The sequence below is a fragment of the Salvelinus fontinalis genome, chromosome 22 (assembly GCF_029448725.1).
Source record: "Salvelinus fontinalis isolate EN_2023a chromosome 22, ASM2944872v1, whole genome shotgun sequence".
In the NCBI taxonomy this organism is placed as follows: domain Eukaryota; kingdom Metazoa; phylum Chordata; class Actinopteri; order Salmoniformes; family Salmonidae; genus Salvelinus; species Salvelinus fontinalis.
The window spans coordinates 28,929,850-28,955,872 of NC_074686.1; the positions used below are offsets into that span (position 1 = coordinate 28,929,850).

The following is a 26,023-nucleotide window of genomic DNA, read 5'->3' on the forward strand; positions in this document are numbered from 1 at the left end:
TAGGCGGGCATTCTGTATCTAAACATACAGAGTTCCTGTGGAGAGAATGATGGACTTGTTATCTACATTACAAGCTGCACAGTCATAGGCCACGATTGACCTTCCTGAAGTTGAACACATCCACCCACACCCACACCTTTGTACCACACATTAGAATTATGAATGAACATCCTGCCATTCATGTAAATATATATATCATTTTTACCCAGGGAAAGGAAGTGCCTGTAGACTTCTCTAGTCTTTGCATTGGGACTTGGGTATTTCAACAAGCTATGATGTTAACGTTGTTAAGTGGCTAGCAAGATTAGTAACTATGTTATTACCAGAGTGGAACAAGACAGGGTTTGATTTGATACAAAAAAGGTACTCAGATCATTACTCATCATCAGTAGACAAAGCAGAGAGGAGAAATAACTCTGGGTTACTCAAATGAGAGACTGGCAACATAACATTCAATTAAATAACTTTATTGAAACAAATAAATTAATAAGTTAGTCAAATTAGTTCTTAACAAGTAGTAGGCTTTTTATCGTTTCACTTTTAGAAACCAAATCAGGTGTGAATTAGAAAATAAAAACTCTAAAAATCATTATTATTCCATTGGTAACTTCATCAATCATTGAAATTGCATGGAAGACATTTTGTTCGCATTATTTTATTGCTTCAACGTAGTGTTAATGTTCTCCTTATAACAATAGTTCCTTTCATTAGAGGGATTTAAAGAAGTGAGGGAGGATGGATGGAATGTTGGAATGGCAGCAAGTCAGAGGACCCGTCCCAAATGGCATCCAATTCCCTATATAGTGAGCAGGGCCCATCAGGCTCTGGGTCAACAGTAGTGCACTATAAGGAATGGGGTGCCATTTGGGACGAAGGCAGAGTGAGTGGTGTGATGGAATCCATAAAGGTACAGAAAGAGAAGTACATGCAGTAGAAGACTTTAGATTTGATCATGCATAGCATTGGTGTCGATTAGAATATCAGAGATGTGTGGATCTCAGTTCCTATAGATGCTAATGCCCCATTAGAGGTGGCCAGGGCTCTGAGGTAGTTGTGTGGAAGCCATATGATCTACGCGACATGCGTATAAAGGGAAGTCAGTGCAACGTCCCGGGACAGTAATGTCACTATGTGACGCTCAAGGTCATGCCTTCTGTCAAAGCTTAAAATGGGACAGAATTGAAATACATAAGAGTTGCAATGGTTATATATATTTTTTTTAAATGCAATATACACGTTCATCCCAGTCAGAGTCTTGTGGAAAAAAGAACATGTTCAAGCTACTGTATATACATTTCCTCAAACCAGAAGTTATGTTTGTGTGATGTAATATGAAGCACATGGTTCTGTACTCTAGCCACTCAACACCATTGACAGGAAGACACAGAGGGCACCATTCATGTCACTCAGAGAAGAAAATATAAAGATATTCATCTCTAGAGACTAACACATTTCATGCGACACAACGGTTTAATATAGATTAGTGTGTACTGTGTACCTCAGAATGAACAATGAATTGGTTGGACTTTCAATCTGATGTAATTTGGGTTGTAGTTTAGGACAATAAGAAAAATCTATTTACCATCCAACAATACAGTGCCTTAATGAACGTGTTGTTGCCAATGTACTGTAACAAAAGCACCTGATTGTGCCATTGAGTTAACTCCCAAGAGTAAAGTGTTTCTCAGAATCTCCAGTCGCTTTGAATGGAACATTTATGCACCTGAATCAACTAACTGCTGGTTTGATTGAACAAAATTAACTTGTCCAAGCCTCTCATGGGGCCATAGACTTTCTTGCACTGGCTGAAAACAGAACTGTGATTCTGAGAAAAACAAAATGTCCTCCATTGTTAGGGCCGGATGCAATTATGGATAACGACAGTCAAATCAATCGTTGAGCTCTGGGAATTGTTGTATAACGTGTGTGTGTGTGTGTGTGTGTGTGTGTGTGTGTGTGTGTGTGTGTGTGTGTGTGTGTGTGTGTGTGTGTGTGTGTGTGTGTGTGTGTGAGTGAGAGAGAGAGAGAGAGTGACATTCTCTAACTGGGAACAGTCACATGTGTCTTTGATTAGACAAAAATGCTACATTTATTTGACATTTTTAAATATATCATTTCACAAACAATGGGACACAAAAAGTGGCTGAAATCTTACATTCGCTTTAAACAATCAAAAGCATTAAAAAAACACAATCATAGAAATTTGACATGCTCTTCTAGCTCTCAAGAGGAGAAACAGTGGAGGTATGAACAAATCAACACAACTTGAAACAAACGGCAGACAAAAACATAGAAACAGGACAACTTTTCTGATTAGGTTTATTTCTGGATCCTCTACAGGTGCCATAGTGTCCACTACAGTGTTCTCCAGTTCTGTCCATTAGAAAAACATTCCATACAGTATCTCTATGAGCAAACCATTGTTTAGGGTCAGTAAACCATAAACATATGACTAAAGTGGACAAGCTATTCTAGATAACGCAAGGTGGGCTTCTGCATTGAATTCTGCCAGGGTTAGAGGTGAATTCTGTCTAGGTTAGAGGTGAATTCTGTCAGGGTTAGAGGTGAATTCTGTCAAGGTTAGAGGTGAATTCTGTCAGGGTTAGAGGTGAATTCTGCAAGGGTTAGAGGTGAATTCTGTCAAGGTTAGAGGTGAATTCTGTCAGGGTTAGAGGTGAATTCTGTCAAGGTTAGAAGTGAATTCTGTCAGGGTTAGAGGTGAATTCTGCCAGGGTTAGAGGTGAATTCTGCCAGGGTTAGAGGTGAATTCTGTCAAGGTTAGAGGTGAATTCTGTCAGGGTTAGAGGTGAATTCTGTCAGGGTTAGAGGTGAATTCTGTCAGGGTTAGAGGTGAATTCTGCAAGGGTTAGAGGTGAATTCTGTCAGGGTTAGAGGTGAATTCTGTCAGGGTTAGAGGTGAATTCTGTCAGGGTTAGAGGTGAATTCTGCCAGGGTTAGAGGTGAATTCTGTCAGGGTTAGAGGTGAATTCTGTCAGGGTTAGAGGTGAATTCTGCCAGGGTTAGAGGTGAATTCTGTCAGGGTTAGAGGTGAATTCTGTCAGGGTTAGAGGGGAATTCTGTCAGGGTTAGAGGGGAATTATGTCAGGGTTAGAGGGGAATTCTGTCAGGGTTAGAGATGAATTCTGTCAGGGTTAGAGGTGAATTCTGTCAGGGTTAGAGGTGAATTCTGTCAAGGTTAGAGGTGAATTCTGCCAGGGTTAGAGGTGAATTCTGTCAAGGTTAGAGGTGAATTCTGCCAGGGTTAGAGGTGAATTCTGCCAGGGTTAGAGGTGAATTCTGTCAGGGTTTGAGGGGAATTCTGTCAGGGTTAGAGTTGAATTCTGTCAGGGTTAGAGGTGAATTCTGTCAGGGTTAGAGGGGAATTCTGTCAGGGTTAGAGTTGAATTCTGTCAGGGTTAGAGGTGAATTCTGTCAGGGTTAGAGGGGATTTCTGTCAGGGTTAGAGGGGAATTCTGTCAGGGTTAGAGGTGAATTCTGTCAGGGTTAGAGGCAGTAAAGTAGTCGTTATAAAGCCGAACTGTTGGCTAAGATGCATGCATAGATAAGCGAGGCTACAGTACCAGAGATCATGCTTCTGACATGGATGGATGCCTCCCAGGCATTATCTTATCAGCCACCACCTGACCGTGCCATTAAGCATTCACATGACTGGCTACAGCACACCAACAGTACTCAGTCTGTTCACTGGACATGCATCATGAGAAGGTGCGTGTGTTTGGGTGAACCAACTAGAAAAGAGTTCTCTTTATCTCCAATGAGAGAAACTAAGGCTCTGGTCCAACATCCAGACTAGCACACTGCTTTGAAGCTATTATGGTTGCTGTATGCATTCTAAGTAGCACGCTAGTGTCAATGTTTGGAACGTAGCCTAAGAATGTGTGATAGTTGATTGGTTTGGAATACACCTCATCATAGACATGAGCTGATTGGCCCACCTAAACCAGCTGACATGAAACACAGGAGTGAGATACTGCGCAACAAAGACTGATGAGTATTGATACAGAGAGAGGGACACAACCCTCTATAATCTGACCAGGGATCAGTGTTGTCTTACCCTTTGGTCTGGTCTGAGGAGCATGCATGTCTGAGGGGTGGGCTTCAAGGGACAGGTTTTTAAAGGGATCAACAGGTAGAAAACATACAACATCCCTGTTAACCTGACCCTGTGTGAAGAAGTGTGTAAAGTCTCTTGCGAATGCCATGAGGGAATGCTAGAGAGAGAGAACGAGAGAGTGCCCATTCCAGAACTCAGACTGTGAAAATAAAGAGGCTTCCTTCTTGTCAGTCTGTTTCTCCCTATCATACAAGACCATATTGACTTTATTAAACAAATAGTGACTTCCTTCTCTTTCTTTTTTTTGCAAAGTGGTCTTATTGTAGAGAGAATCCTGAATCAGGTGAATGTGGCAGTGGCATGGATGTACTTCAACGAGGGATTAAACAAGTGTCACATACATGTGAAGCCTGAGTTCTTCTCTTGTCGTAACCTAGTCAGTCCCTTTCTTTTCAGAACAACATACTGCTAATGAAAACCAGGGAAGAACAAGTACCATGTAACAACCTGGACAAGAGGGCAAAGTGAGAGAGCTGATGTTTTGGTGAAATGGTTGTTGGTTTCGTCTTTCCATCCATGTCAAGTCATTAATTTTGGGATCTGGGTAGCCCCACAGGAGTAGAGGTGGACATGAAGTCTTTGCAGTGCCTCGGAAAGAGGGTTGAGTTGAGCTGTGGTCAGTATGGTGGTGACGAGAGGTGAGGAGGGGACAGCAAAGACCCCGGGCACACAGTAGATTCATCAGAAGCTCAGAGAGCATCAGATGAGAGCCTGACAAACAAGAACTGAAATGACCCTGAAACAAAAGTCCTGAATGTTGGAGAGCTGCAGCAGTTCTCCACTCATTCATCTGGAAGTTTACTGATTACAAACAAATAAACAAATACAGCAGGAGAAGAAATAAATATTACTGATACCAGAACACAGAAGCTGGTCAAAAATGTACAAAAAATCCAACTTTGTTAAAAGTTTATATCTATACTTGCAGGTTTAGGAACATGCATAGATAGATACAGTATGTTTTACGTTGTTGTTGAGTGAAACTGGTTCGGTTTTGTTGTCAAGTAGTAGTCATATGCTCTTATTTCTTTTTCTTCTACCACAGAGGACCTGAGACACAGAGGAACTGAGACACAGAGGAACTGAGACACAGAGGAACTGAGACACAGAGGAACTGAGACACAGAGGACCTGAGACACAGAGGAACTGAGACACAGAGGAACTGAGACACAGAGGACCTGAGACACAGAGGAACTGAGACACAGAGGAACTGAGACACAGAGGAACTGAGACACAGAGGACCTGAGACACAGAGGAACTGAGACAGAGAGGAACTGAAACACAGAGGAACTGAGACACAGAGGAACTGAGACACAGAGGAACTGAGACACAGAGGAACTGAGACACAGAGGACCTGAGACATAGAGGAACTGAGACACAGAGGAACTGAGACACAGAGGAACTGAGACACAGAGGAACTGAGACACAGAGGAACTGAGACACAGAGGAACTGAGACACAGAGGAACTGAGACACAGAGGAACTGAGACACAGAGGACCTGAGACACAGAGGAACTGAGACACAGAGGAACTGAGACACAGAGGAACTGAGACACAGAGGACCTGAGACACAGAGGAACTGAGACACAGAGGAACTGAAACACAGAGGAACTGAGACACAGAGGAACTGAGACACAGAGGACCTGAGACATAGAGGAACTGAGACACAGAGGAACTGAGACACAGAGGAACTGAGACACAGAGGAACTGAGACACAGAGGAACTGAGACACAGAGGAACTGAGACACAGAGGAACTGAGACAGAGGAACTGAGAGAGAAAGGAACTGAGAGAGAAAGGAACTGAGAGGTGTAATTGTAGGGAATTGTCAATGTTCCCTCTGGTGGCCAGTGTCAATGTTCCCTCTGGTGGCCAGTGACTATGTTCTCTCTGGTGGCCAGTGTCAATGTTCCCTCTGGTGGCCAGTGACTATGTTCTCTCTGGTGGCCAGTGTCCATGTTCCCTCTTGTGGCCACTGTCAATGTTCCCTCTTGTGGCCACTGTCAATGTTCCCTCTTGTGGCCAGTGTCAATGTTCCCTCTTGTGGCCAGTGTCAATGTTCCCTCTTGTGGCCAGTGTCAATGTTCCCTCTTGTGGCCAGTGTCTATGTTCCCTCTTGTGGCCAGTGTCAATGTTCCCTCTTGTGGCCAGTGTCCATGTTCCCTCTGGTGGCCAGTGTCCATGTTCCCTCTGGTGGCCAGTGTCCATGTTCCCTCTGGTGGCCAGTGTCAATGTTCCCTCTGATGGCCAGTGTCAATGTTCCCTCTGATGGCCAGTGTCCATGTTCCCTCTGATGGCCAGTGTCCATGTTCCCTCTGATGGCCAGTGTCCATGTTCCCTCTGGTGGCCAGTGTCCATGTTCCCTCTGGTGGCCAGTGTCCATGTTCCCTCTGGTGGCCAGTGTCCATGTTCCCTCTGGTGGCCAGTGTCCATGTTCCCTCTGGTGGACAGTGTCCATGTTCCCTCTGGTGGCCAGTGTCCATGTTCCCTCTGGTGGCCAGTGTCCATGTTCCCTCTGGTGGCCAGTGTCCATGTTCCCTCTGGTGGCCATTGTCCATGTTCCCTCTGGTGGCCAGTGTCAATGTTCCCTCTGGTGGCCAGTGTCAATGTTCCCTCTGGTGGCCAGTGTCAATGTTCCCTCTGGTGGCCAGTGTCCATGTTCCCTCTGGTGGCCAGTGTCTATGTTCTCTCTGGTGGCCACTGTCCATGTTCTCTCTGGTGGCCACTGTCCATGTTCTCTCTGGTGGCCAGTGTCCATGTTCCCTCTGGTGGCCAGTGTCCATGTTCCCTCTGGTGGCCAGGGGCTATGTTCCCTCTGGTGGCCACTGTCCATGTTCTCTCTTGTGGCCAGTGTCCATGTTCCCTCTGGTGGCCAGTGTCCATGTTCCCTCTGGTGGCCAGTGTCCATGTTCTCTCTGGTGGCCAGTGTCTATGTTCTCTCTGGTGGCCAGTGTCTATGTTCCCTCTGGTGGCCAGTGTCTATGTTCTCTCTGGTGGCCACTGTCCATGTTCTCTCTGGTGGCCAGTGTCCATGTTCCCTCTGGTGGACAGTGTCCATGTTCTCTCTGGTGGCCAGTGTCCATGTTCCCTCTGGTGGCCAGTGTCTAGGTTCCCTCTGGTGGCCAGTGTCTAGGTTCCCTCTGGTGGCCAGTGTCCATGTTCCCTCTGGTGGCCAGTGTCCATGTTCCCTCTGGTGGCCAGTGTCCATGTTCCCTCTGGTGGCCAGTGTCCATGTTCCCTCTGGTGGCCAGTGTCCATGTTCCCTCTGGTGGCCAGTGTCCATGTTCCCTCTGGTGGCCAGTGTCCATGTTCCCTCTGGTGGCCAGTGTCCATGTTCCCTCTGGTGGCCAGTGTCCATGTTCCCTCTGGTGGCCAGTGTCCATGTTCCCTCTGGTGGCCAGTGTCTAGTTTCCCTCTGGTGGCCAGTGTCTAGGTTCCCTCTGGTGGCCAGTGCCTGTATGTTAAGTACTCCACAGGTCCACTGGCAATGTTCGCTTGAGGATGGGTTAGGGTTGGTTAGGACTATCATGGAGAGATGAGGATGGAGAGAACATGGAGGAGAAGGGGATAATGGGAGGAAGGTGTGGGGGGAAACAGAGATGAGGATGGGTTAGGGTTGGTTAGGACTATCATGGAGAGATGAGGATGGAGAGAACATGGAGGAGAAGGGGATAATGTGGGTGAAAACAGAGGTGAGGGGTGGTAAGGGGATAACGTGGGTGAAAACAAAGGTGACGGGTGGTAAGGGGATAACGTGGGTGAAAACAGAGGTGACGGGTGGTAAGGGGATAACGTGGGTGAAAACAGAGGTGAGGGGTGGTAAGGGGATAACGTGGGTTAAAACAGAGGTGACGGGTGGTAAGGGGATAACGTGGGTGAAAACAGAGGTGAGGGGTGGTAAGGGGATAACGTGGGTGAAAACAGAGGTGCCGGGTGGTAAGGGGATAACGCGGGTGAAAACAGAGGTGAGGGGTGGTAAGGGGCTAACGTGGGTGAAAACAAAGGTGAGGGGTGGTAAGGGGATAACGTGGGTGAAAACAAAGGTGAGGGGTGGTAAGGGGATAACGTGGGTGAAAACAGAGGTGAGGGGTGGTAAGGGGCTAACGTGGGTGAAAACAGAGGTGACGGGTGGTAAGGGGATAACGTGGGTGAAAACAGAAGTGAGGGGTGGTAAGGGGATAACGTGGGTGAAAACAGAGGTGAGGGGTGGTAAGGGGATAACGTGGGTGAAAACAGAAGTGAGGGGTGGTAAGGGGATAACGTGGGTGAAAACAGAGGTGAGGGGTGGTAGGGGTTGATGGGTGCTGCTTTGGAAATAGAGCAGTGCTGAGCGATTAGTGCTTTTTGAGGTCAGTCGGTTTCAGTTCCATTATTTAAAAATAATCAGGGTTTTCGATTTCGATCATTTTTTTAAACATGAAATGCACTATGCATTATGTGGGTTGAATGCTATACCAATACAGAATAAAACAATGAATGAAAGTTCCATGATGGTAGTGGCAGCCCATTACTGCGGCCTGGGGCGGCAGGTAGCCTAGTGGTTAGAGCATTGGACTTGTAACTGAAAAGTTACAAGATTGAATCCCCGAGCTGACAAGGTAAAAATCTGTCGTTCTGCCCCTGAACAAGGCAACTAACCCACTGTTCCGAGGCTGTCATTGAAAATAAGAATTTGTTCTTAACTGACTTGCCTAGTTAAATCAAATAAAAATAAATTAACCATCATTACCTTACTAAAATATTTCAGTTGTGTAAATTACATTTGTTTAATTTTACGACTATTATTTAATTCCAAGTCTTGATCTCATCTCTATATAGCTGTTGTCTATGCTGTCTGACAAAATCACTATTTTAGTTGTTTTTTGAAGTGAGAACACCTGCTCTTTCCATGATGTAGACTGACCAGGTGAATTCAGGTGAAAGCCATGATCCATTATTGATGTCACCTGTTAAATCCACTTTAATGAGTGTAGATGAAGGGGAGGAGACAGATTAAAGAAGGATTTCTAAGCCTTGAGACAATTGAAACATGTATTGTGTGTGTGTGTGCCATTCACAGGGTGAATGTTCAAGACAAAAGATTGAAGTGCCTTTGAACGGGGTATGGTAGTAGGTGCCAGGCGCACAGGTTTGAGTGTGTCAAGAGTTCAATAGTTTCCCACATGTATCAAGAATGGGCCACCACCCAAAGAAAATCCAGCCAACTTGACAACTGTGGGAAGCATTGGAGCTTTACCCTGATGAAGACAGCTTGGCTTGCGTCTCTCCTTTTCTTTTTCAAGTGTTCTACTCCGCTAGCCAGCACCTCTCCTAAACTGGTGTTCTACTCCGCTAGCCAGCACCTCTCCTAAACAGGTGTTCTACTCCGCTAGCCAGCACCTCTCCTAAACAGGTGTTCTACTCTGCTAGCTAGCACCTCTCCTAAACAGGTGTTCTACTCTGCTAGCCAGCACCTCTCCTAAACAGGTGTTCTACTCTGCTAGCCAGCACCTCTCCTAAACAGGTGTTCTACTCTGCTAGCCAGCACCTCTCCTAAACAGGTGTTCTACTCCGCTAGCCAGCACCTCTCCTAAACAGGTGTTCTACTCCGCTAGCCAGCACCTCTCCTAAACAGGTGTTCTACTCCGCTAGCCAGCACCTCTCCTAAACTGGTGTTCTACTCCGCTAGCCAGCACCTCTCCTAAACAGGTGTTCTACTCCGCTAGCCAGCACCTCTCCTAAACAGGTGTTCTACTCTGCTAGCTAGCACCTCTCCTAAACAGGTGTTCTACTCTGCTAGCCAGCACCTCTCCTAAACAGGTGTTCTACTCTGCTAGCCAGCACCTCTCCTAAACAGGTGTTCTACTCTGCTAGCCAGCACCTCTCCTAAACAGGTGTTCTACTCCGCTAGCCAGCACCTCTCCTAAACAGGTGTTCTACTCCGCTAGCCAGCACCTCTCCTAAACAGGTGTTCTACTCCGCTAGCCAGCACCTCTCCTAAACAGGTGTTCTACTCCGCTAGCCAGCACCTCTCCTAAACAGGTGTTCTACTCTGCAAGCCAGCACCTCTCCTAAACAGGTGTTCTACTCCGCTAGTCAGCACCTCTCCTAAACAGGTGTTCTACTCTGCTAGCCAGCACCTCTCCTAAACAGGTGTTCTACTCCGCTAGCCAGCGCCTCTCCTAAACAGGTGTTCTACTCTGCAAGCCAGCACCTCTCCTAAACAGGTGTTCTACTCCGCTAGTCAGCACCTCTCCTAAACAGGTGTTCTACTCCGCTAGCCAGCACCTCTCCTAAACAGGTGTTCTACTCCGCTAGCCAGCACCTCTCCTAAACAGGTGTTCTACTCCGCTAGCCAGCACCTCTCCTAAACAGGTGTTCTACTCCGCTAGCCAGCACCTCTCCTAAACAGGTGTTCTACTCCGCTAGCCAGCACCTCTCCTAAACAGGTGTTCTACTCCGCTAGCCAGCACCTCTCCTAAACAGGTGTTCTACTCCGCTAGCCAGCACCTCTCCTAAACAGGTGTTCTACTCCGCTAGCCAGCACCTCTCCTAAACAGGTGTTCTACTCCATTAGCCAGCATCTCTCCTAAACAGGTGTTCTATTCCGCTAGCCACCACCTCTCCTAAACAGGTGTTCTACTCCATTAGCCAACACCTCTCCTAAACAGGTGTTCTACTCTGCTAGCCAGCACGTCTCCTAAACAGGTGTTCTACTCCATTAGCCAGCACCTCTCCTAAACAGGTGTTCTACTCTGCTAGCCAGCACCTCTCCTAAACAGGTGTTCTACTCCGCTAGCCAGCACCTCTCCTAAACAGGTGTTCTACTCTGCTAGCCAGCACGTCTCCTAAACAGGTGTTCTACTCCATTAGCCAGCACCTCTCCTAAACAGGTGTTCTACTCTGCTAGCCAGCACCTCTCCTAAACAGGTGTTCTACTCCGCTAGCCAACACCTCTCCTAAACAGGTGTTCTACTCTGCTAGCCAGCACGTCTCCTAAACAGGTGTTCTACTCCATTAGCCAGCACCTCTCCTAAACAGGTGTTCTACTCCGCTAGCCAGCACCTCTCCTAAACAGGTGTTCTACTCCGCTAGCCAGCACCTCGCCTAAACAGGTGTATGTTTCTTTAGCCTCCAGATTGACCGAAGCATTGGAGTCAACATGGGCCATCATCCCTGTGGAACGCTTTCGATACCTTGTAGAGTCCATTGGCCTGTTGGAAACTACAACTCCCAACTACATTGCACAGTTCGGTCAATATGATTAATCTCTAGAGAAATGTGCACATTGAGCTCACAGATAAAAACAGAATGAAATGGAATTCAGATAATTGAACCGACGCTGGTGAACAATAACCAACATTTCGGTTAATCGCTCAGCACTAAAATAGAGAGAGGATAGTATGATGAATTCTCCACTATTGGTGGCTCTAACATATGTACCAGAGGATTTTAAATATGTGGAGGGAGGAACTAATAAATGTGGGTTCTATAGTGTGGAGTGTGAATTCCTTGCGAGAGGATTCTAAGTTAGGAATCAAATTGGTTTGGTGATCAGTAGAAAGGTCAAGGGTTACAACTGCAAAGAGATATGGGCATAGAGGGTTGTTCCGGGAGTGCTGCTACAGTCCAGTATAGTGACATGACATCTCAGGGCTTAAAAACATTGAGGTGAGGGTCTAGTGGTGGGCCCAGTTCATACCCGCCCAGCCCCAGCCTCAGCCCCAGCCCCAGTCAGTGAGTACACTACCAGTCACTCCATATTGCTGGACTCTGAGTGGGAGATGTTGAGTGTGTTGGCAGAGGGGAAGAGGTCGCGGTGTTCCGTGGGGCTGTGGTAGTCTGACGTCAGGTCTGGTTCCAACAGAGAGGACAGGGTGAAGTTGGACGAGCCTTTCTTTAGACACTGGGTGTAGAAGTTAAGCAGGAGGTCCAGCTTGTTCTCTATCGACTGCACCTGTACACACCGACAAAACAACAAGATACGAACGCTATACAAAAATCACAAGATAAACATATATCACAAAAATGCAACTTTCAACTATGTTATTAGTACTAGCTATGTTCAATCAATCAATCAAATGTATTTATAAAGCTCTTTCTACATCAGCCGATGTCACAAAATGCAATACAGAAACCCAGCCTAAAACCCCAAACAGCAAGCAATGCAGATGTAGAAGCACGGTGGCTAGGAAAAACTCCCTAGAAAGGCAGGAATCTAGGTAGAAACCTAGAGAGGAACCAGGCTCTGAGGGGTGGCCAGTCCTCTTCTGACTGTACCGAGTGGAGATTCTAACAGTACAGGACCAAGATGTTCAAACGTTCATAGATGACCAGTAGGGTCAAATTATAATAATCACAGTGGTTGTAGAGGGTGTAACAGAGGGTGCAACAGGTCAACACCTCGGGAGCAAGTTAAATATTTTTCCGAGCTTGATTTTGGTCAACTAAATACAGTGCCGAGCCAGCAGTCAAACCTAGAATCTTCTGATCCGTAGTCAGATGGATTAAGACGACTTTCGAGTAGTAAGACATGTATAAAAGCAACAGATACCATTAATAAGAAGGGTCTAGAAGCGTCTTCTATGGTGAGCTACCGAATGGCTAGGACAGGTAAGCCCCATACTATTGTGGAGGACTTAATTCTTCCTGCTGCCGCGGATATGGCTGGGACAATGCTGGGAGAAAAGGCCCCAAAAATTATACAGACATTGTCTTCATCAAACAACACTGTTTCACGGCGCAACAGTGACATGGCAGGAGATGTTCTGAAACAATTACTGCTTCGCATAACAAGCCAGTAAATTCTATGCGTTACAGCTGGATGAGTCAGACGCGGCGGGCCTGGCACAGCTCCTGGTATATGTCCGTAACGGTTATGGGGGGTCAATTAAGGAAGACATCCTCTTCTGCAAACCACTGGAAACCAGGACAACAGGAGAGGATATTTTTAAAGTACTAGATAGCTTTGTGACATCAAATGGACGTTGGTGGTCAATACGTGTTGAAATCTATACTGATGGCGCAAAAGCCATGACAGGGAGACATAGTGGACTGGTAACGTGCATGCAAGCAGTTGCTCCGGACGCCACTTGGGTACACTGCAGCATCCACCAAGAGGCTCTTGCTGCCAAGGGAATGCTAGACAGCTTGAAAGACGTTTTGGACACTACAGTGAAAATTAACAACCCCTGAACTCTTGTGTATTTTCTGCACTATGCAATGATATGGGCAGCGACCATCTAACGCTTTTACAACATACAGAAGTGCGCTGGTTATGAAAGGGCAAAGTATTTACACTTTTTTTAAAAATTGAGACAAGCTTCAAGTTTCTTTACTGACCATAATTTTCATTTGTCTGACCGCTTACATGATGACGAGTTTCTCACACTACTGGGTGATGTTTTTTCTCGCCTGAATGATCTGAATCTAGGATTACAGGGACTCTCCGCAACCACGTTCAATGTGTGGGACAAAATTGAGGCTATGATTAAGAAGTTGGAGCTCTTCTCTGTCTGCATTAACAAGGACAACATACAGGTCTTTCCATCATTGTATGATTTTTCGTGTGCAAATGAATTCAAGCTTACAGACAATGTCAAATGTGATATAGTGAAGCACCTGAGTGAGTTGGGTGGACAATTACGCAGGTACTTTCCCGAAACAGATGACACAAACTGGATTCGTTATCCCTTTCATGCCCTGCCTCCAGTCCACTTACCGATATCTGAACAAGAGAGACGCATCAAAATAGCAAAAAGAGGTTCTGTGAAAATTGAATTTAATCAGAAGCCACTGCCAGCTTTCTGGATTGGGCAGAGTATCCTCAGAGTATCCTGCCTTGGCAAATCGCGCTGTTAAGACACTGATGCCCTTTGCAACCACGTACCTATGTGAGAGTGGATTCCCGGCCCTCACTAGCATGAAAACTAAATACAGGCACAGACTGTGTGTGGAAAATTATCTAAGACTGAGAATCTCTCCAATACAACCCAACATTGCAGAGTTATGTGCATCCTTTCAAGCACAACCTTCTCATTAACCTGTGATGAGTTATTCACAATTTTCAATTAACAAATAAAGTTTTAAATGTAAGATGGTTAAATAAAGAGCAAAATTCTTGATTATTATTATTTTATTATTTGTGCCCTGGTCCTATAAGAGGTCTGTCACTTTCCACGAGCCGGGTTGTGACAAAAACTCACACTTATTCTTATGTTTAATAGATGTATTGTATACTGTGTGTGTGGCAGGCTTACAATGATGGCAAAAAACAACATTTGAGAGTGCGCTGACCCTGGTGCTAGACGGGGTACGCAGCTGGAGGTTGAATGTTTGAAGGGGTATGGGACAATAAAAAGTTTGGGAACCACTGACCAAAATAATTCATCACCAGGAAAATACCATCTGAAACAGGTCTGGAATGTAAATGAAGTGTTTCTTACCCACATTCACTCAGAACTATACTGTCTAAGCACCTGAGCAATCAAGTTGTCACATCACCCCTATATTACATAGAATATTAACCCAATCATGAAAGCCATGCATTGATGATCAGGGTTTTTCCTGGCTCAAAAAGGGGCTTAGGTGTTGGGTGTGGCAGAAGGCGTGCGTTAAAATGATGATGAGCTGCGGTCCTACCGTACTGGAGCTCTGTACCTGTTTCTCCACCTTAATGACCCGTCCCATCATACTGAGCTCGTCCAGAAGGTCCAGTTCTGGAGGGGTCTTCTCTCCCTTCTCACTCCTCACCTTCTTATTATCTGGCTGGTAGGACGATCCACGACCCACTATCTGATCCACTCTGGGTAGGACCAGGACAACACACAACAATCAACAACCATTATCAAAATGGTTCATTTAGTGGTGGTATTGGTGATGGAGTGTGTGGGGTTATGAATCCACTCTGTTTCCAACTGTGTGTGTGTGTGTGTGTGTGTGTGTGTGTGTGTGTGTGTGTGTGTGTGTGTGTGTGTGCGTGCGTGCGTGCGTGCGTGCGTGCGTGCGTGCGTGCGTGCGTGTGTGTATATACCTGGTTTGTAGACTCTTGATCCTCCCCAGCATGTCCAGGTGTCCAGCAGAGTACTGCTCTATAACGTCCTTCACGTCGTACGGACGCAGAGTCTCCTTAAACTTCCTCTTGGCCACCAGGAACTTCAGAATCCTACACACGCACGAACACACAAACATTAGTAGAAATGCCTCACACTGCTGAAATAAATAAGTGAATACTGCAAAAGCGTTTAACCATGAAACGAGTCCTGAGCGTCATCAGTGTAACTATGTAGGTGTGATTAAGTGAGATTTGCAGTCAAAGTGACCTTACCAATATCATTCAGAAATAGCCTCATAAAAAGAAACCACTGTTGTGACATCTGGCAATGACATTGCTCCTGTATTACCAATGAGACATGTAGAGCTATGTATAAAATACTTACTGTATACATATCTCTAATCGACACCCTTGTTCCGGTGCACTGTGTAAGGAGAGAGGGACACACTCGGTTTTCTGCACACCCTGGCCCTCTGCTAAGTCAGCTATTAGCTCTCTCTAACACACACACACACACGCACGCACGCACGCACGCACGCACGCACGCACGCACGCACGCACGCACGCACGCACGCACGCACACACACACACACACACACACACACACACACACACACACACACACAGTGTGTGTCTAGTCTAACCCCTCTCCTCTCAGTGAGACAGCTGTGCACAAAGCTAATCTTATTCACATCCTCCCTCCACCAATAGTTGCCTTTCCTAGAAAGAAGTAAAGGGTACGTTGGGGCTGAAAAGTGTTGACCAAGCACATACTGTACAATAGTGTCAAGACCAACAACAGTACTGCTTTGGGCAGAGTTTTGTCTGCTTGTCACACTATAGGAGAGACAGAGTAAAAGCGGCTGGCTGTACTACTCTCCCCCACCCAGATCCTGAGGTGCTGGCTCGGCAGAATACAGGAAACGCCAAATGTTAGCATCGCAAAACAGAAGCACTTAACCGGTCATCCCACACCGTGATGGATTGCTCCGTGAGTTGGAGTGGGCAGAGAGTGGAAGCGGGGCGAGGCGGGTGAGGAGGAGGGCTGTTTTATGAGGAAACCCTATCTCTCACACACAGACGGGCTAAGGCCGCTTTAATATCAGTGTGTTGGTGAAACACACACACACACCACATCACAGCAGGGCTGTGGCACAGACAGGAAGGAGGAAGGGTGTAACGTGGCGACTGAACAGCTTGCATGTGCAATGGCAGTTTAGTGATGTGTGCTGCAACTCTGATGGCAGACATCATAACACACACTCTCTCTCCCTCTCTCTTCTGTTCTTCAGGAGAGGGGGAACGTAGGTAAAGAAGCGTGGTGGACGACACCCTTCCTCCTTCCTTCCTTCCTTCCTTCCTTCCTTCCTTCCTTCCTCACACAGCCCTAGTGATGCATTCTTCATGACTTGATTTTTGCAGGGTGTATTTTTTCATTTTTCAGGTAGAAGCATATTTTTTTCTGACAGGGTGGTCTCAGGTGTGGGTTAAAGAAAGGGTAAGGAAAAGTAGAAAGGAATGAAAAAGAAAAATAATTAAAGGGGTTCTTCAAAGTGCTGAGTCTTTCTTGATCGCGTGTTATGGTTATAATAATACATGGTCAGCCTGAAGTATGCCCCCTATAGCTACCTGGCATAGGGGCATAGTTGGCACTATATCATTATCTACAGGCTCAGAGGCTCTGGTGGGGAAATGGAGAAGCACTTTAGGAGACCGCATCGGTACCGAAATGTTGAGATTTTGAAGTCAGCATTGAATATGCAAAGTCAGCATTCTGTCATATTTTAATTGGTTTTATGCACATTACTCATGACATGACATAAGTAGTGAAGTGAGTGTGATGGAGGGGTAAGCTTTTTGGTGTAACACCAAAAGGGAAACGGTTGTTTATTAAAAGGTATATGAGATTAAAAAACAACTTCTAACTTGCGGAGCAATGGAACTATCACTAGGCAAACGATAGGCAAATGGTAGACTTTCCAAACTCTCTAGAAAAAAAGTTACAACGATTTCTGGATAAAACTGCATAAAATTGCTTCAATAGTGTTAAAGGTTCACAACTGGGCAGAAATACAGAAGTTGACTATGAGTGGCTTTAGCAGAGCTTGATTAGTTTGAGGAGAGTATTACAGCAAGTATGCAGATCTCTCTCCCTCTAAACATCCACCCCATACCCCAAACGGCCAAACTCCCCACATTTCCACAGGTAGGTAGGCAGGCTGATTAACTAAGTCTTCCTAAAGTGAAGCCTCAGCTAAAATATACCTCTTTTTTAAAAGACATCAATCTTAGGTGGGGAACTTGCCAGTCACACACACCTGCCCCGGTGTGGAGGTACAGAACAACACATAGCTATAAGTCAATTGATGCACTCCAAATAGCACCATATTCCCTATAAAGTGGAGCTCTATATAAAGTAGTGCACTATATAGGAAGGGAATAGAGTACCATTTGGGACACATCCAGTATCATGTGGTTTATTTAAACTAGAGGTTCTATATTGTCATACCAATGGATCAATTCTTGAGCGGAGCCTGAGACAACATTTTCCACCGCCATCAACAAAACACCAAATGATGGAATTACTCCTGGAAGAATGGTGTCGCATCCCTCCAATAGAGTTCCAGACACTTGTAGAATCTATGCCAAGGTGTATTGAAGCTGTTCTGTTGGCTCGTGGTGCCCAACACCCTATTAAAACACTATGTTGGTGTTTCCTTTATTTATTCAGTTACGTGTAAATAAATATTTGTAACAATGGGAAAAACTATTAGCATATTATTCAGTAACTACTCACAAAGCCACAAAAGTTCAGTATGTCCTACTTTTCTGGTATCTTTGTAAGGTAATAATGTTTACGCTTTCATGTGCAAGCATGGTACTAACTAGGGCCCACCCTCAATTGAATCGAGTCCCAATCCACTATTAAATCAAATCAAAATGTTATTTGTCACATGCGCCTAATACAACATGTGTAGACCTTACCGTAAAATGCTTACTTACAAGCCCTTAACCAACAATGCCCTTTAAGAAAATATTTACTAAGTAAACAAAAGTAAAAAATAAAATGAAAAGTAACACAATAAAATAACAATAACAAGCCTAAATACAGGGGGTACTGTTACGGAGTCAGTTAGTTGAGGTAATTTGTACATGTAGGTAGAGGTAAAGTGACTATGCATAGATAATAAACAGTGAGTAGCAGGAGTGTAAAAACACTGATCAATTGTTCAGCAGTCTTATGGCTTGGGGGTAGAACCTATTAAGGAGCATTTTGGACCTTGACTTGGGACTCTGGTACCACTTGCCATGTGGTAGCAGAGAGAATAGTCTATGACTTGGGTGACTGGAGTCTTTGACTATTTTATGGGCCTTACACTGTTACCGCCTAGTATATAGGTTCTGGATTTGATGTACTGGACCGTATCGCACTACCCTCTGTAGCGCCTTCGGGTCGAATGCCAAGCAGTTGCCATACCAGGTGGTGATGCAACCAATCAGGATGCTCTTGATGGTGTAGCTATTTAACTTTTTGAGGATCTGGGGACCCATTCCAAATCTTTCTTTTCTGTCTCCTGAGGGGGAAAGGTGTTGTCGTGCCCTCTTCACGACTGTCTTGGTGTGTTTAGACCATGATCGTTTGTTGGTGATGTGGACACCAAGGAGCTTGAAGGAGGGAGAGGTTGTTGTCCTGGCACCACACTGCCAGGTCTCTGACCTCCTCCCTGTAGGCTGTTTCATCGTTGTTGGTAATCAGGCCTACCACTGTTGTGTCGTGAGCACACTTAAGAATGGTTTTGGAGTCGTGCTTGGCCACACAGTTGTGGGTGAACAGGGAGTACAGGAGGGACGAAGCACGCACCCGTCCCCACTGTTGAGGATCAGCGTGGCAGATGTGTTGTTGCCTACCCTTACCACCTGGGTGTAGCCCGTCAGGAGGTCCAGGATCCAGTTGCAGAGGGAGGTGTTTAGTCCCAGGGTCCTTAGCTTAGTGATGAGCTTTGTGGGCACTATGATGTTGAACGCTGATCTATAGTCAATGAACAGCATTCTCACATAGGTATTCCTTTGTCCAGTTGGGAAAGGGCAGTGTGCAGTGCGATTGAGATTGCATCATCTGTGGATCAGTGGGGGCAGTATGCGAATTGGAATGGATCTGGAGTTTCTGGGATGATGATGTTGATGTGAGCCATGACCAGCCTTTCAAAGCACTTCATGGCTACCGACTTGAGTGCTACGGGGCAGTAGTCATTTAGGGAGGTTACCTTCATTTCCTTGGCCACAAGGTGGTCTGCTTGAAACATGTAGGTATTACAGACTCGGTCCGGGAGAGGTTGAAAATGTCAGTGAAGACACTTGCCATTTGGTTCGTGCATGCTCTGAGTACACGTCCTGGTAATCCGTCTGGCCCCGTGGCCTTGTGAATGTTGACCTGTTTAAAGGTCTTGCTCACATCGGCTACAGAGAGCGTGCTCACACAGTCATCCAGAACAGCTGGTGCTCTCATGCATGCTTCAGTGTTGCTTGCCTCCAAGCGAGCATAAAAGGCATTTAGCCCAACTGGTAGGCTTGCGTCACTGGGCAGCTCGTGACTGTGTTTCCCTTTGTAGTCCGTAATAGTTTGCAAGCCCTGCCACATCCGACGAGTGTCAGAGCTAGTGTAGTAGGATTCAATCTTACTCCTGCATTGACGCTTTGCCTGTTTAATGGTTCATCTGAGGGCATGGCGGAATATCTTATAAGCGTCCGGATTAGTGTCCCGCTCCTTGAAAGCGGCAGCTCTAGCCTTTAGCTCGGTGCAGATGCTGCCTGTAATCCATGGCTTATGGTTGGGATATGAACGTAAGGTCACTGTGTGGACGACGTCGTCAATGCACTTATTGATGAAGCCGGTGACTGAGGTGGTATACTCCTCAATGCCATTGGATGAATCCTGGAACATATTCTTGTCTGTGCTAGCAAAACATTCCTGGCATCCGCGTCATCTGACCACTTCCGTATTGAGCGAGTCACTTCCTGCTTTAGTTTTTGTAAGAAGGAATCAGGAGGATAGAATTATGGTCAGATTTGCCAAATGGAGGGTGAGGGTGAGCTTTGTATGAGTCTCTGTGTGTGGAGTAAAGTGGTCTAGAGTTTTTTTCCTCTGGTTGCACAAGTTTATATACACTTAAGTTGGAGTCATTAAAACTCGTTTTTCAACCACTCCACAAATTTCTAGTTAACAAACTATAGTTTGGCAAGTCGGTTAGGACATCTACTTTGTGCATGACACAAGTAATTTTCCAACAATTGTTTACAGACAGATTATTTCACTTATAATTCACTGTATCACAATTCCAGTGGGTCAGAAGTTTACATACACTAAGTTGACTGTGCCTTTAAACAGCTTGGAAAATTCCAGAAAATGATGTCATGGCTTTAGAAGCTTCTGATAGGCTAATTGACATCATTTGAGTCAACTGGTGGTGTACCTGTGGATGTATTTCAAGGCCTACCTTCAAACTCAGTGCCTCTTTGCTTGACATCATGGGAAAATCAAAAGAAATCAGCCAAGACGTCAGAAAAAAAATGGTATACCTCCACAAGTCTGGTTCATCCTTGGGAGCAATTTCCAAATGCCTGAAGGTACCATGTTCATCTGTACAAACAATAGTACGCAAGTATAAACTCCATGGGACCACGCAGCCGTCATACCGCTCAGGAAGGTGTCTCCTAGAGATTAACGTACTTTGAAGCGAAAAGTGCAAATCAATCCCAGAACAACAGCAAAGGACCTTGTGAAAATGCTGGAGGAAACAGGTACAAAAGTATCTATATCCCCAGTAAAATGAGTCCAATATCGACATAACCTGAAAGGCCGCTCAGCAAGGAAGAAACCACTGCTCCAAAACCGTCATAAAAAAGCCTGACGACAGTTTGCAACTGCACATGGGGACAAAGATTGTACTTTTTGGAGAAATGTCCTCTGGTCTGATGAAACAAAAATAGAACTGTTTGGCTATAATGACCATCGCTATGTTTGGAGGAAAAAGGGGGAGGCTTGCAAGCCAAAGAACCACATCCCAACCGGTGAAGCACAAGGGTGGCAGCATCATGTTGTGGGGATGCTTTGCTGCAGGAGGGATTGGTGCACTTCACAAAATAGATGGCATCATGAGGCAGTAAAATTATGTGGATATATTGAATCAAAATCTCAAGACATCAGTCAGGAAGTTAAAGCTTGGTCGCAAATGCGTCTTCCAAATGGACAATGACCCCAAGCATACTTCCAAAGCTGTGGCAAAATGGCTTAAGGACAACAAAGTCAATGTATTGGAGTGGCCATCACAGACCTCACTCCTATAGAAAATTTGTGGGCAAAACTGAATAAGTGTGTCCGAGCAAGGAGGCCTACAAACCTGACTCAGTTTTATCAGCTCTGTCAGGAGGAATGGGCCAAAATTCACCCAACTTATTGTGGGAAGCTTGTGGAAGGCTACCCGAAATGTTGGACTCAAGTTAAACAATTTAAAGGCAATGCTACCAAATACTAATTGAGTGCATGTAAACTTCTGACCCACTGGGAATGTGATGAAAGAAATAAAAGATGAAATAAATCATTATCTCTACTATTATTCTAACATTTCACATTCTTAAAATAAAGTGGTGATCCTAACTGACCTAAGACAGGGAATTTTTACTCAGATTAAATGTCAGGAATTGTGAAAAACTGAGTTTAAATGTATTTGGCTAAAGTGTATGTAAACTTCCGACTTCAACTGTATGTACACTACACTTCAGCATACACACTATAAGCTGCTTTTAACCCTTTACACTCGTGGGAATTCCCTTATATGGATAGGGCTACAGTGAAATGTTTCTTACAGAAGAAATATGAAATGCATATGCATAAGCACGGTAGCAAATTAAAGAGAGAAGTTTATAGATTATGGGGAAATTATAAAGACCAAATTTCAGGACACAACAGCTCACCTGACAAGACTGAATTCAAACATTACACTGTTGATTGTATGTGCATTTGACATTTACTGTCCTTTTGCCACGTTTATTGATAAGGAAATAAGAAAATACTCAGGATACATTGAGTAACAAGACTATTCCTGGATATGTGGGGTAGGGGCAATATAAGACAAACAAATGACAAGGGTTTGAGTGAGAGGATTAACTGGTGTCTCAAAGTGGCCACACACCTCTCTAAAGTGTGCACAGTTCCTAAGTCATTTCAATTCACTTTTATGACTGAAAGAAGAAATTTCAACTATAAGGTGCTTTTCTGAGCTCAATTAAAATATTTGTACCCGCACACTGAAGAAGGCTGCAAAGCCAAAACGTCTGTGTCTATCCCTGATGGAGTGAGATTATTATTTATTTAAAAAAAATATGAAGTAAGCTTTATGCGACATCTTTTTAAGTGTGGACACATCACAATTTTGCTGATCAGATCTGGGAACCCGGCCTGCGGCAGGAAGGCTCAGTTACCATGCTAAAGTGGACTTTTCGCTACCGTCAGCTTAAACTGCAAACAGCCAGAGCCCACAGGAGGAGCCGGGCATTCATCTTACTACAGCCACCATAACAGGAAGCACTATAGACCCAAGTACTGTGGCGACTTGAGGACCAGAGAGGAGACAGGTGACCTGGTTCCACAGTTAGGGGAACTGTGGACCAGTAGGTACCCTGTGGGTACAGGTAGGGGTGGTGTGAACCAGTAAGTACCCTGTGGGTACAGGTAGGGGTGGTGTGAACCAGTAGGTACCCTGTGGGTACAGGTAGGGGTGGTGTGAACCAGTAGGTACCCTGTGGGTACAGGTAGGGGTGGTGTGAACCAGTAGGTACCCTGTGGGTACAGGTAGGGGTGGTGTGAACCAGTAGGTACCCTGTGGGTACAGGTAGGGGTGGTGTGAACCAGTAGGTACCCTGTGGGTACAGGTAGGGGTGGTGTGAACCAGTAGGTACCCTGTGGGTACAGGTAGGGTGGTGTGAACCAGTAGGTACCCTGTGGGTACAGGTAGGGGTGGTGTGAACCAGTAGGTACCCTGTGGGTACAGGTAGGGGTGGTGTGAGCCAGTAGGTACCATGTGTTTACAGGTAGGTGTGGTGTGAACCAGTAGGTACCCTGTGGGTACAGATACGGGTGATGTGAGAGGGGGTGTAGGACTCACCTGACAGCCCGTATCAAGGTCTTCACTGCTGGGATCACCTCCTCCATGGCTACATCACAATATGGTTTGTCTTCAACACTGTCCTCCCCTACTCCTTCCACTGGGGACAGGGCAACAACAAGGTGAGAGTGTGTGTGCACAAATTAGCACATTTTATAGATGGTACAAGTACAGTGGGGCAAAAAAGTATTTAGTCAGCCACCAATTGTGCAAGTTCTCCCACTTAAAAATTTTTGAGAGGCCTCTAATTTTCATCATAGGTACACTTCAACCATGACAGACAAAGTGAGGGAAAAAAATCCAGAAAATCACATTGTAGGATTTTTTATGAATTTATTTGCAAATTATGGTGGAAAATAAGTATTTGGTCACCTACAAACCAGCAAGATTTCTGGCTCTCACAGACCTGTAACTTCTTCTTTAAGAGGCTCCTCTGTCCTCCACTCGTTACCTGTATTAATGGCACCTGTTTGAACTTGTTATCAGTATAAAAGACACCTGTCCACAACCTCAAACAGTCACACTCCAAACTCTACTATGGCCAAGACCAAAGAGCTGTCAAAGGACACCAGAAACAAAATTGTAGACCTGCACCAGGCTGGGAAGACTGAATCTGCAATAGGTAAGCAGCTTGGTTTGAAGAAATCAACTGTGGGAGCAAGTATTAGGAAATGGAAGACATACAAGACCACTGATAATCTCCCTCGTTCTGGGGCTCCACACAAGATCTCACCCCGTGGGGTCAAAAGGATCACAAGAACGGTGAGCTAAAATCCCAGAACCACAAGGGGGGACCTAGTGAATGACCTGCAGAGAGCTGGGACCAAAGTAACAAAGCCTACCATCAGTAACACACTACGCCGCCAGGGACTCAAATCCTGCAGTGCCAGACGTGTCCCCCTGCTTAAGCCAGTACATGTCCAGGCCCGTCTGAAGTTTGCTAGAGAGCATTTGGATGATCCAGAAGAAGATTGGGAGAATGTCATATGGTCAGATGAAACCAAAATATAACTTTTTGGTAAAAACTCAACTCGTCGTGTTTGGAGGACAAAGAATGCTGAGTTGCATCCAAAGAACACCATACCTACTGTGAAGCATGGGGGTGGAAACATCATGCTTTGGGGCTGTTTTTCTGCAAAGGGACCAGGACGACTGATCCGTGTAAAGGACAGAATGAATGGGGCCATGTATCGTGAGATTTTGAGTGAAAACCTCCTTCCATCAGCAAGGGCATTGAAGAGGAAACGTGGCTGGGTCTTTCAACATGACAATGATCCCAAACACACTGCCCGGGCAACGAAGGAGTGGCTTCGTAAGATGCATTTCAAGGTCCTGGAGTGGCCTAGCCAGTCTCCAGATCTCAACCCCATAGAAAATCTTTGGAGGGAGTTGAAAGTCCGTGTTGCCCAGCAACAGCTCCAAAACATCACTGCTCTAGAAGAGATCTGCATGGAGGAATGGGCCAAAATACCAGCAACAGTGTGTGAAAACCTTGTGAAGACTTACAGAAAACGTTTGACCTCTGTCATTGCCAACAAAGGGTATATAACAAAGTATTGAGATAAACTTTTGTTATTGACCAAATACTTATTTTCCACCATAATTTGCAAATAAATTCATTAAAAATCCTACAATCTGATTTTCTTGATTTTTTTTCTCATTTTGTCTGTCAAGGTACCTATGATGAAAATTACAGTCCTCTCTTATCTTTTTAAGTGGGAGAACTTGCACAATTGGTGGCTGACTAAATACTTTTTTGCCCCACTGTATATACGTGAGACCGTATTTGTGTGTATGTGCCTACAGTATGTACTGTATATACAGTGGGATCTGAAATGATTGAAACCCTTGATAAAAATTAGCAAAAATATGGGGCGGCAGGGACTAGTAACCGAAAGGTTGCAAGTTCAAATCCCCGTGCTGACAAGATACAAATCTGTCGTTCTGTCCCTGAACAGGCAGTTAACCCACTGTTCCTGTTAACCCATGGCTGTCATTGAAAATAAGAAAATGTTCTTAAAACTTCTTATGGATGCAGGGGCAGTATTGAGTAGCTTGGATGAAAGGTGCCCAGAGGTGCCCATAGTAAACTGCCTGCTCCCCAGTCCCAGTTGCTAATATATGCATATTATTAGTATTGGATAGAAAACACTCTGATGTTTCTAAAACTGTTTGAATGATGTCTGTGAGTATAACATAACTAATATGGCAGGGGAAAACCTGAGAAAAAATCCAAACAGGAAGTGGGAAATCTGAGGTTGGTCGATTTTCAACCAAGCCCCTATTGAATACACAGTGGGATATGGATGAGTTTGCACTTCCTACGGCTTCCACTAGATGTCAACAGTCTGTAGAACCTTGTCTGATGCCTCTACTGTGAAGTGGGGCCGAAGGAGACAGGAATTAGTCAGGTCTATCATGACCTGACCATGAGCGTTCACATGAGAGGGAGCTCTGTTCCATCACACATCTGAAGTCAATGTAATTCTCCGGTTGGAACGTTACTGAAGATTTATGTTAAAAACATTCTAAAGATTGATTCAATACATCGTTTGACATGTTTCTACTGACTGTTACGGAACTTTTTGACATTTCATCTGCTTTTAGTGAACACGCTTCCTGATTTTGGATTTGTTTACCAAACACGCTAACCAAAATAGCTATTTGGACATAAATGATGGACATTACCAAACAAA

At 45.2% G+C, this 26,023-nt stretch overlaps 1 protein-coding gene across 1 annotated transcript in view; it reads right to left on the bottom strand.

Moving 5' to 3' along the window:
• Positions 1–5,704: 5,704 nt before the first annotated feature.
• The window catches only part of LOC129820153 (potassium voltage-gated channel subfamily KQT member 4-like), a 238,091-nt gene continuing 217,772 nt past the window's right edge, over positions 5,705–26,023 (bottom strand). Inside the window, exons 11-14 of the mRNA XM_055877089.1 lie at positions 23,328–23,427; positions 15,145–15,276; positions 14,772–14,916; positions 5,705–12,069 (exon numbers count right to left, since the gene is read on the bottom strand). Of these exons, the coding sequence (XP_055733064.1) occupies positions 11,866–12,069; positions 14,772–14,916; positions 15,145–15,276; positions 23,328–23,427 (581 nt within the window). The 3' untranslated portion in view covers positions 5,705–11,865. The remainder of the gene's footprint in view (positions 12,070–14,771; positions 14,917–15,144; positions 15,277–23,327; positions 23,428–26,023) is intronic.